General features: G+C 35.2%; 1 protein-coding gene across 5 annotated transcripts in view; it reads left to right on the top strand.

Moving 5' to 3' along the window:
• LOC101891444 (phosphatase and actin regulator 4) overlaps positions 1 to 12,098 on the top strand; it is a 408,780-nt gene that overhangs the window by 392,643 nt on the left and 4,039 nt on the right. For 3 of the 5 annotated variants that reach the window (XM_059119734.1, XM_059119731.1, XM_059119735.1), the window contains 4 exons: positions 701 to 955; positions 2,418 to 2,693; positions 4,947 to 5,331; positions 5,865 to 5,894. In XM_059119734.1, coding sequence (XP_058975717.1) covers positions 701 to 955; positions 2,418 to 2,693; positions 4,947 to 5,331; positions 5,865 to 5,894 — 946 coding nt within the window. The remainder of the gene's footprint in view (positions 1 to 700; positions 956 to 2,417; positions 2,694 to 4,946; positions 5,332 to 5,864; positions 5,895 to 12,098) is intronic. The other 2 variants (XM_059119733.1, XM_059119732.1) reach the window with 2 other exon arrangements.

The following is a 12,098-nucleotide window of genomic DNA, read 5'->3' on the forward strand; positions in this document are numbered from 1 at the left end:
TTGTTTTAACTGGAATCAATTCAATTTTATAAATGACGTTGCAAATTTTTTTCCTTGGAGTTATAACATTTTATATAATGTGGTTTCGTCTCATATCAAAGAACATTAAGAATTAGTGAATGCGAACACAAAATGTTATTCCAAATGTGATTTTCAAAATTTTGATTTATCTCAAAAAAATATAAAATTTGAAAAACTCTTTTGGAATTGGGTTTTTCGCATTTACATTCATATCGTCATAGAGAAGAGACCCTTTTTTATTCGTTATCTTAAAAGTAGTTTTTGAAAATATATGTAGATAAAAAAAATATTAAATTTATAAATTCCAGAAATATGCTCTCTCCATATGTATACAATTTATATGTGACATATAGGTATTATCAATAAATATAAGCTCCTTTTTTCTCTCATCGATTTAATCATAGGAGAGATTAACACAACAAGCTAATAGATATACAAGTAAAAAAAAAGAGTTCATAAAAATTTTCTCAAAGATTTCCGATTTTGTAATTTTTCATATCTTGAAATCAAATCTCATTATTTCATAGCTCAACCTCATTCATCAAAAAAATCTTAAATTACATTTCCAACATCCATCACCACCACCTTGCCATTTTTCTGTTAATATGCTGTGCTCAAAAATTGAAACTAACTAATTCGCTTCCTCTTTTTTTATTATTTTTTGTCCATTAAATTACAGAACCCAGAAAAGACAAGACTGATGCACAGCACGGTGGTAATGGTACCCTGTCCCCAAATACCGAACAGCCACCATGTCAGGGCTCTATGCTGCCTCCACCAGGTGGCGGCACTGGAGGCTCTCAACAAAATCACTCACATATGGTTAGTGGCCGTGATCAACATGATTCTCATTCACAGAATTCCAAAATGGAAAGACCCAATACATTGGGCACCAACAAATTGGCCAGGCGTGTTAATGTCTGCTACGAACACTGTAAGTACTTCTAATACCGCACCCACCCACATTGGTTGTTATATCTCTGCTCTATCTACGAATGCTATAAATTAGAATATGAAAAAAAAATAAAACGTTTTGCTTTTGAATTGTCACAGGGAATGACATTTTAAGCCATAAAGCTTAAACACAAACACTTTAAAATGTTTTAGGAACCACAAAACAATAAAATAGAAACACAAATAAAAAGGGCAGAACGGAGAGTTGAATTTATATCTGAGGTCTAGCCATAAACATATAATAAATATAATATAAAAGCTCTTCTATCGGATAATAATTCGTCGGACTTTTACTTAAGTATTCCGTACGTCATTTATAAAAGACATATAGAAAAAAACTTAAACAAGAGATCCTAACGAATAAAATTTAAACTCTGCAAAATTGCTTAAATAAATATTAATGTGGCAAAGAGTTGATCGAGGTCGTGAATCCAAAAAATTACAGAGTTAATTAACAAAGATGCCACCTTTCGTTTTATACGGGATATGCAATAACAAGACCTTATGCTCGAATAAAACTTGAGATACATATTTAATAAATTTTTGAAAAAGACTAAAAATTCATAGAAAAGCAAGAAAAACTGGAAGACTGATTTGAAAATGTGTAAATCCAAAAATACCATCTCTCTTGAACTACTCTTATTATCACGAAAGTGTTGTATCAAGAAACCCAACAATATCCAATAATTCCGAAATTGCAATGCATTAATATCAGCATGTAAAGCAAATTTATAACCATTGTATTTCATTCTTATTTACCAGGAAATAAAAAAAATCCCAATAAGAAAAATCCCACACAGAATAAAAGGTTTATAAAAACAATATTCCAAATAAATCAATAATGCAGTTTCCTTCCGCCGTTTGCAGAGCCAAAAAACGGACATGAAGCTACACACAACACACATGTGTGTGTGTGTATCAATGTAGTAGTGCATGTGAAACGTTGTACGAGTTTATATCAAGTGTGTCCATATTTTGTGGTTTCAGTGTGGTGAAAAGCCACATTGCATACACTCACACACACACACACACACGCACGCCAACACTCATACCATCCAGTAAATTTTTTATCTCAAAGTTGACACATACATTTTAAGACCTGCCATAAAAAGTATTAAAAACAATTCCTTTTTCTTCTTGCGCTTGAACCGTAAACCAATGTAAACTGTTATGCTTGCTTTTCATGTCCTTTGCCCCCGTTCGTAGGTTTTTCTCTTTACTTTACTTTTTATAATTTTTATGCTGACGGGAAAACGAGAAATAAAAAACCAACTTTTTTTCCTGCCAACTGTAATGGTCGAATCTTCTTCTGCTGCAGTTGGCGTTTTGTGACAATCAAACAGTCTGGAAAAATAAATGATTATAGGGCCACTATGGCCCACTTTGTGATTAATAGAATTTCAACTCAGAATTAAGGATATGTTTTGACGTTTTTCTTTCAGATCCCGACGGCTCTTCAGGAAATTCCATGATGGGTGGCCCACCCGGTAGTACGCCCCCACCATATGCGGATGCAGCCGGCCACCATCACCACGGTGGAAAAATGGTTGGCGGTGTTATGCTGTCCGAATTGCCCGAACCTCCAATACCATTGTCGGAAATTGGACCCATCCCACCGCCTCCAATGTTTTCGACGCCATCGCCAACATTAGTGGCTGGACGACCGCATGGGCCGGGCGCTGTCAATGACAAGGATTATCAGCCATACGATGATTATGGTAAGTTGAATTTTATCAAAAAATATATATATTCATTTTAATGTTATATAAGTATATAAGGAACATAGAAAAACTGTGCCGGGATGATAACAATTTTGTAAGGAATTAATTTTATGAAATTTGTATCCTTTTGCAATTTAACTGTTAGAATTCTTTAGACAACATTTGTCATAATTTCACGGTGTATTTGCAATGATATTGGCCTCCTAAATGATATCTCCCCTTCTAAATTATAAAGTACCCAATATTTAATGACTTCCTTATTTTTAAGACAAGCTCGTAATTACATACCCACGCTGCTGTAAAAACGAGTTTTGCCTGAACTCTTATTAGACATTAAAGAAAATGTCGTAAATTCATTTTCATTATCTTTACAAGCACTTCATAGTAAAATTTTATTCAAACACTGATTACTTTAAAACACAGTTTTTTTGTGGCAGTCAGTTTTAAGGGGAAAATTGAATTATCTAATATCGATAAAACAGGGTGAAATGAAAAAACTGCAACCAACTTCAGACTGCTGTCATTTGTAAGTCACTCGCCCGATTGTTGTTAAAATTATTCCAGTGATAGCTCATTATATTGTTTACAAGCGTAAAAAACGTATTTTGGTGTGAATTTTCTAGAAAAAAAGTTATTCTAGATGGAATTCAAGCGGGATAGTGTGATTTCTTTATATTTGGCTGAAAAGCCACAAGTGGCTATCGTTAGAGCACTCCAGCTTTTAAATGTGAATAAATCGTTTGAGTCTCTTACCATCGCTCGTTACCGTGATACTGGTAGCGTAGCCCGATGTCATGGAAGTGGACGGAAGAAAACAGCAACATCACCAGAAATGGTTCGAAAAGTAGAGAAGCGACTTGATCGGAACCCGCGTCGCAATGGCCGAAAAATGGCTCGTGAGCTGAACATATCGCAATATTCCATTCGGCAATTATTGAAAAGTGAGCTCGGGGTAAAGTCATTGAAATTCCCAAAAGTGCAAGAACTTACACCGCAACAGAAAGAAAATAGACTCAAAAGAGCTAAAGAGTTGCTTCGCTTGGCCAAAAATGGTGAACTGCCGAATTAGGTTTTCTCCAAAGAGAAAACATTCGTTGTCCAGCAGTTTGTAAAGAAACAAAAAGATTGTGTTTACTTGCCAAAGAGGTCAGCTGAAAATGTGCACCTTCGGTTGTCCACCAGAACTCAAGCGCCGGCCATGGTAATGGTGTGAGCCGCCATAACAGCCGGTGGTCGTTCTCTGCTGGTATTAATCGACTGTGGCATCAGAATAAATGCCGAATATTATAGCGAAAATATTCTGGATGGTGTATTAAAGCCTTAGGAATGCGAACATTTTGGTCCCAGACCTTGGACATTCTAACAGGACTAATCACCATCGCAATCGGCACGCACCACCAAAATCTCCGGATACCAATTCGTTGGATTATTGGAATATTTTGGAAAGCAAGGTTGGCACTAAAAAATACCAAAGTGTCGATCACCTCAAGCAAGGTAATGGCCCAAAATACCGCAGAGCAACATTCGGGTAGCGTGTGACGGTTTATAAATCGTGCTAATGGTGACCAATTCGATCAAATGAAAACTTATTCAAAAATTTGATGCTATTCCCGACATTTTTTGTCTTCATTCAATAAATTTGAATAAAAAATGTAAAAATTAAGGCTGACTGTTTGCAGTTTTTTTATCTCACCCTGTATATCAACATGAAATTGTAATAGAATGATAAAGAACCATTCACAGAAATAAATAGAAAATGTTAATGCAAAATGTCCCTATTTGAGTCAGTAAACCATACGTTATGTATAAATTCCGCATATGAATAAGAAGTTCAAAGGCAAACTCAATTTTGTTTGCCTTCAACCAAAAAGTCAATTTTTGATTTTTCTTTGTCCTGTTAGGTCGAATATTATTATATTTTTATGATTTTATTTGTTTACATCTCGTTGGGCAGCGGGCTTAATTGTCTAAAATTTGCATTAAAAATATTCTATTTCGATTCTAGAAATTTTGCCAACAAATTATAATGGTATTTGGTATATATTATTAATCAAGTAGAAAATTCCTGACTTAGATCCTATGAAAATAAACCTCAAACAAAAATATATTGTCGAAAATCGTTTACAAAAACCCGCTGGGTCCATATAAAAAATCCAATAACTGAAAAGTGGAGTTACATACAAATGTATATCAAAATTGAATATTACCATTTACAATATCTTTTAACATTCTATCTCTCAACACCTACAGATAACGATCACGATCATGATGATAACGATTCCGATAATGATTACAATTATCAACATTATCCAAATCATATCGATACACAACGCATTGAGGAAATTCCAGCCAAAGAGCCCAAACCAAATGCAGTTCCTCTCAAATCGGCCCTCAAAAAGAAGCCCGGCCACAATGTCAACTCTTCATCGTCGCCAGCCACGCCCGTGCAGGATCATACGAATGCCAATGGTACATTGCCACAAGGAGCTGGAAATTCCAGTGGTGGCGGCAGCGGCGGTGGTGGCGTCAACAGCAGCAACAACAGTGGTATGGGCAATAATTCTAGCCATACCTCAACCAGTCATCAGCGTCCATTGGTAGTGAGACAGGATGCTACCAATAGTTATAATTTAAAGTGAGTAGCATGTTTTTTCGTTCTTTCTTTCCTTTTTTTGTAGAATAACATTTAACATTTAGCTAAACAAATTACTCGAATTTCCTTTTGTAAAATACAATGTCAATGACTTTAGTTATGAATGATATCTCATTTAGAGTAGAACATTTTTATCTCTAAAAATTAAAATTCAATTCAATTCGTTTGTAATCTTGTTGTTTGGTTATCTATTAATTTCAATTCAATCATATAATAATTCAAATCTACCTTTTTCTTTCTTTCTTCCCTTCACTTGTCACCACCAAAAATCCACGGTATATTATTGGAAATTTGAAAATGTTCCCATTTGACACCATTTATTACTTTTTTTTTAAATAATCACTTCCATTGTCACAACCACCAACCCAAAAACCCACTAACCAACGAACCCAACCAACACCCATTAACAATTGACCATAACAAACCCCCCCTTCGTTATTTGTTTGTCCTCTGTTTTGTGTGTGTATCCCAACAATTTCTATTATTTTGTTTCTTCCTTCTTCCAAAACAATTAGGCCCATTCTACGACCACGGATTAGAATATGGTAATAATTTAGATTATGTTTTTCCTGTGTAAAATCGTTGCAAACAAAAACAATGAAAATATCAAAAACCAAATACCTGCTCTTTATATTGTGTGTAATGTTCCTTCTTTGTTGAGTTTTTCTGTTGCAATTTTTTTGGTTGGATTATGAAATTTTCTTACTCAAATACTAAAATTCCACAAACTCTGTCCAACACACATACACACCACCTGCCCACACCTTAGCACAATTTGCCAATACAAAATTTCGTTTGAAACACCAGACCGCCCACTCCACCACATCACTTTTAATAGAGATTTTCTTTTACTGAAATGTTTTCGTTTTGTAACTTCATTTGCTGTTTTTTTTTTTTTTTTTTTTTTTGTAAATAATCATGAAATTCAATTTCGCATGGCTTTTTAGGATTTAGTAATATTTTATATGCATTCAAGAGATGTAATTTATTTTTATATGGCTACTGTAGTTGGTTACGACGATAAGTCCCTTGAGCATAAATGCTTTTAAAAATTTTTCAAATACCTCCTGGAGAGAATATGTTAAAAAGCAGTGAGAATCTAAGGCGGAAGGACCAGTAATTTTTGATAAGACCTCTTAATTAAAAAAAGCAAAATATGTACAAATTGCAAATAATAAAAAAACAATGCTGCTCTATTTATGGCTTGTTGTTTAAAAACCTTGTTTTGTTAGGAAACAATTTCATCAATTATTTAAAAAGTAATCGTTATACCACGTTACCATAATTAAAGCAAACTGCTTCGAAAGATTACAGCTTAACGGTAAAGTATCCTGACAATTTATTACCAATCATAAATCACCAAACCCCAGTTATTCCTACTCCAACATTAATTGCCGGAATCGACGAAGTGCTCCTTGCAGCCCACCTGAAATCATCCACTTGAATTAGAAACCAAGCAGTAATAATTGGCAATTGATTTCTCAAATGTCCTTATAGTTCTCCATTTTTGCTTTTTGAATAATCTTGAGGCAGATTTGATTGTTTTCTGTAAGGACACTTAGATAAATGCAAAAGAAAAGAAGAAATACTTATTTTTTGCGTTTCGAGTGCTTTAGTCAGTTAAGTCTGTTGCCTACCTTAAGGCTGATGGTGTTGGACTTTGCTTAGATTGTTGCCATCATCATTTGTTTGTACCACAAATACATAAGTGGTTTTTTTAGCAGAACTGAGTCTGTGACGCCCGTATTTCTCGTTGTTATGTGTTGTTTGTTAGCAACTCACGCGCCGCTAACGTTTGTTTTTTTTTTCGTTTCATTTTTTTTCTTAATTTTACAAATAACAAAGAAAACACCTACGAAACAATAATTATGGGAATAAAGAACTAAATTAACCTTCGCAAAGCAAATGGAAGCCGGAAATATTGGTCACTTTGCATTCAATTGAAACAATCCGTTAAAAAGCTGCATGAGATATTTGAAGGCAAATGAAATCATTATTATTTTAGAATAAGTTTAGATTTGTTTGAATTGATCACCTTTGGCACAAATTATGGCCTTCAAACGGCCTATGAAAACGTCACACGCTGCCCAAATGTTGATCTGCGGTATTTTGGCCCATTCCCGGGGAAGCACTTGCTTGAGGTGATCGAGGTGCTGGGTCCTGTTAAAAAGTCCAAGGTCTGCTGCCATAATGTTTACGTGCCCAAGGCTTTAATACACCTTCCAGAATATTTTCGCAATAACGTTCGGCATTTATTCTGTTATGGCGGCCCACGCAATCACCATGGTCAGCGCTTGATTTCTGGTGGCCAACCGAAGGTGCACATTTTCAGCTGACCTCTTTGTTTGTTTACAAACTGCTGGACAACTAATGTTTTCTCATCGTAGAAAACCAAATTCCGCAGTTGACCATTTTTGGCCAAGCGAAGCAACTCTTTAGCTCTTTTGAGTCTATTTTCTTTCTGTTGCGGTGTAAGTTCTTGCAGTTTTTGGAATTTCAATGGCTTTACGCCGTGCTCACTATTTAATATTTGCCGAATGGAATTTTGCGATATGTTCAGATCACGAGCCATTTTTCGCTCGTCGCTTCTTTACTTTTCGAACCATTTCTGCTGATGTTGCGGTTTTTTGCAGGCTGCAGTTTTTTCATCTCACCCTGTATTTTCACTATTATATACCCATTTTCTGCCGGAATTATTTAAAATTTGGAAATCGTAATAGGTGATCCCTTCTATGGCTGAAAATTGCGTGTATAGATCAACGTATTCGTTTAACCCTCATATAAGGGTACCTCCTGATATTCAGTATTTTCATGATTTTAAGAACATTTCTCTCCAGCATTATTTCAAATTGGGTACTTGGTATTTTGATAATTTCAATGGCATTTTTCAACGGCATTTTTTGCATTTTACAAGTTCTTTCCATATGGTGAAGGGTATTAAAAATATCGACCTGGCCAAACTTAGCTGCTTGTTTCCATATTTTCTATTCACAAGTTTTGATTCTTTCAGAAAAATTTTAATTTTCTTTTTGGTACGAACAAATTCGTCTAGTTATTCCCACAAATTCACATAGCCTTTTCTGCTTTTGAACCCGCACAAGTTTCTCAAAGTTTATTTGATTATTGAAAACACGTTTATTGCTTTTCTAAAAGCTGTCTTTGAAATCGAAAGAACGCCTTTCTAACAATATGCTCACGAAAAATTCAATTGTAAAGTCGTTTTCATCTGCAATGCTGTGCTGCTTTCACGGGATGCAAAAGCAGTCGAGAAGAATATTTGGCATTTACATTCATTGTTTGTAGAAGAAAGAGAGGAAGAACTGGCAACGTTTTTGAATTGTTCGCCGATAAACGAAAAAAGTCAATCGTGTTTTACTATTCCGCCAATGTCACTTACTGCTGCTGAAGCCATATGTTGATGCACTCATGTGTGGCACCTAGTCCAAAGCATCCAGCAGTTCCATTACAAATTCTCCTCTCGAAATGTTTTTGAAATTTCCCGCATACAAAACACACCCGTTGTCCTTGTTGCTGTGAATAGCAATATTCGTATTTATCACTTATATTTTTTGGGATGGGTGCGTAAAGAAAGCTCCTCAGAATACAACTTGGCATTGAGAGAAGCGTAACAAAACAATTTTCTGCTTTAGACACTACCTTTTCGTTGTGTGTTCTTGTGGGCAAATCTCCTTGCTTTGTTGATTGAGCCATGAGGAAAAACGAAATTCAATATTCACTGAACACAAATACTTGAGAGTGAATAAAAATGAATGGCATGCCGGAAGACAACAGCAATGGAGAAATTTCGAATTTTATATCCTTTGTAAGTGTCATATTCTCACACGCAGACACAAAGGAAGAGCTTATCTACAGGATTGACTTACGGTATTCGTATTTCATCGATATTTTTGTTTCTCTTTTTCCCTGAAAGTAGAAAAAAATAAAGCAAACCTTTAAAAATATTTAAATTCATGCAAAATAAGGGCTTAAGCTCACCATGGTGTGTGAGGTTATTTGCATGACATGTGTTAGTTTGGGGAATTTCTCATCCTTTGAATAGAAAAATGGGAGACTATGGTCTTCCACGTTCCAAACGGTGCGACAAATTGAATATTTGAGATATCTTATTATAGCAAAATAGTCAGGCGTAATTTCAGTATTATTATTTTTAATAAAAACAAAATTTATTAATAGGTGGAGAAAATTTACAATGTTTATCAGAAATGTTAGCCTGCAGGAAATACCAAGCAGTTTTAGTTTTCATTGATTCATCTTCTATTGAGCTTGCGTTGATCACTTGGGAATAGAAAAGTTTTTGTCATAGGCACCCTCCAGAATATTTTCGTGATAATATTCGGCATTTATTTTAATACGGAGAGCGACCATCGGCTGTTATTGCGGCCCACACCATTACCATGGCCGGCGCTTGAGTTCTGATGGCCAACCGAAGGTGTACATTTTCAGCTGACTTCTTTAGCAAGTAAACATTTTGTTTGTTTACAAACTGCTGGACAACGAATGTTTTCTCATCAGAAAACGGCAGTTCACCACTTTCAGCCAAGCGAAGCAACTCCTTAGCTCTTTTAAGTCTATTTTCTTTCATGCACTTTTTGGAATTTCAAAGGCTTTACCCCGTTCTCATTTTTCAATATTTGCCGAATGGAATATTGCAATATGTTCAGATCACGAGTCATTTTTTGGCAACTGCGACGCGCGTTCCGATCAAATCGATTCTTTATTTTTCGAACAATTTCTGCTGATGTTGCTGATGTTGCAGTATCACGTTAACGAGCGGTGGTACGTGACACAAAAGATTTATTCACATTTAAATGCTAGAGTGCTCTAACGATAGCCACTTGTGGTTTTCCAGCAAAATATAAAGAAATCACACTATCCCGCTTGAATTCCATCACGAATAACTTTTTTTCTGGAAAATTCTCACCAAAATTCTTTTCTACGCCTGTAAACAATATAATGAGCTGTCACTGGAATTATTTTAACAGCTGTAGGACGAGTGGCTTAGAAATGACTGCAGTCTGAAGTTGGTTGCAGTTTTTTCATGTCACCCCGTATTCAACTAAAATTAATATGTGACCTTTTCCCAATGTTTTTACTTTTCTATCCACTCGTTTGATCCCTCTGTCAGGTGTTAATACCTGTGAAGGCAAGTATTGCACATTATTGCCCTAATATGGTTCAGTCACTTTTTCCATTTGACCTCCAGCTGTAATAAACCAAGAACCCTGAACACGTCCAAAGGTTGGCTCATTTCCTTGGCTATCAAATGAGGCAACCATTTTAATATTTAATGATTTTGAAATGTTCACAGCTTTTTCACTTTCTCAAGAACACCCACCGGTGTACAGATGTGTTTCACATGTCTACCACATTTATCTACTTTTAATATTTCTTTGGGCAAACGGAGGATGGATCATGTATTAAGATGTATATCGGATGAATGTAGAAAATAAAATAACTAAACCTACCACAAAAATATGTGGGTTTGGCAGGGTTAGCGGTTAGTGCTTTATGGCACACATGAGCATCCCATGTTAAAAATGGACAATTTCAAGATTAGTTTCAGTCGATATGTCAGAGTTCAATTTATTATTATCTTATGAACTTTATTATTTCAATTAAATAAGTTAGATTGATTATTGAACCACCCACCATTTACTTGAGGAGCAACAAAACTCTTTAAAAGATTTTTTCTAAGTTATGACACTGGATCGTCTGTGGAATCAGTGCTGAGTCCCTCTGTTTAAATATGTTGAGTATTGAATATAGGTAATATTGGCCAACGTTTAGAAATATACCTATTTCAGCTCTTATTTTGAATTTTCGGTAAATGCGATATAATTTCAGCAATGGATTTTGAAGGTCCTATACATGTTCTCCAAATGAAACTGAATTTTGATGTCTTAAAATTATAATGGGTATATATTCTAAGATTTCGACATTTAACACAGAAAAGACCCGGTCCATTTCACCCTCAAAATCTGCCTTTAAGAGTAGCCTACTGCAAAATTTCAATAGGTCTATAATTGAAATCTGTATAGCAAACACAAAATTATTTCCTCAACTGAGTCTGGCGATAAATCCGGTCTGTAAAGTGATTAAAAATGATTCGTCGACATAATGTGATCGATATACTGAATATAGAGTCTAGGGCTGATGCTTCAAATTCTCACAAACTGTTGTATAGTGTCATGCAAGGGTATGAAAATTATCAATAATTCGGCAATACTTAGGACCCATTTCTAATAATAACGAGGATTTCCAAAAACATTGGCATTAAAATATAAATTGTTCAAAAATAATTCTCCGACATAATTCAAGTATGTCCTTGCGAGCTGATACCCATGCTTCAGCATAAAAACATAAGTTTTATCATTTTTTTCCTTCGCATTCGGTACTGGGTTGCGCTTATTTTTACACGAAAGGAGAAATAAAACCCTGGCGAAATACAAAATAAACAGAAACTACAAAAATAACAAGAACAACGACATTCTCTTACAGACACATCTGCAAAATTTGTGATGGTATTAGTTTGCAAATGCCAAGAGATTTGTACAACCATTTGTCCGAAAACCGGCCGCACTCCCCCAACCCCCATTTCGACATTAGTCTATATCAGTTTTCTTCATTACTTTTCCTTTTTTTGCACAAAAAAATACATAACGAAGGATGTGCGTGATAAATTACAATCAAATGCTGTAACAGTGTCCATAGACATCGAAGGAGCCAAA

This window comes from Musca domestica, unplaced genomic scaffold (genome assembly GCF_030504385.1).
Source record: "Musca domestica strain aabys unplaced genomic scaffold, Musca_domestica.polishedcontigs.V.1.1 15, whole genome shotgun sequence".
Lineage (NCBI taxonomy): Eukaryota > Metazoa > Arthropoda > Insecta > Diptera > Muscidae > Musca > Musca domestica.